Raw genomic sequence first — 252 nt, 5'->3', positions numbered from 1 at the left:
CCCTCCCCGGCCCGGAGGTCTCCCTCAGCCCGGGCCCGCTCAGCACTGCCTGGTCGCCGGTTGCTCAACGCGGCCCACGCGGGCCCAGAGGAACCAAACACCCACCTAGATCCATGGCGGCGACGCTGGCTGCGGCGCGGGTCACCCCTCCCCCGCCAGGCCGCGAGGGCGGTGCAAGCGTCACGGCACAATGGGCGGTCCCGGGGGGGCGGGAAAATGGGCGGCGCCTCGGCCCCTGCCCACAGTCCCAGC

The 252-nt window shown here is 75.4% G+C and overlaps 1 protein-coding gene across 1 annotated transcript in view; it reads right to left on the bottom strand.

Moving 5' to 3' along the window:
* The window catches only part of GEMIN4 (gem nuclear organelle associated protein 4), a 6,667-nt gene extending 6,434 nt beyond the window's left edge, over positions 1-233 (bottom strand). The window contains exon 1 of the mRNA XM_024737311.1: positions 106-233. Coding sequence (XP_024593079.1) covers positions 106-115 — 10 coding nt within the window. The 5' untranslated portion in view covers positions 116-233. The remainder of the gene's footprint in view (positions 1-105) is intronic.
* Between the last annotated feature and the right edge of the window lie 19 nt (positions 234-252).

This window comes from Neophocaena asiaeorientalis, unplaced genomic scaffold (assembly GCF_003031525.2).
Source record: "Neophocaena asiaeorientalis asiaeorientalis breed wild unplaced genomic scaffold, Neophocaena_asiaeorientalis_V1.1 scaffold129, whole genome shotgun sequence".
NCBI lineage: Eukaryota > Metazoa > Chordata > Mammalia > Artiodactyla > Phocoenidae > Neophocaena > Neophocaena asiaeorientalis.
The sequence above is the reverse complement of the archived record's forward strand: the minus strand, read 5'-3'. Positions and strand labels throughout refer to the sequence as shown.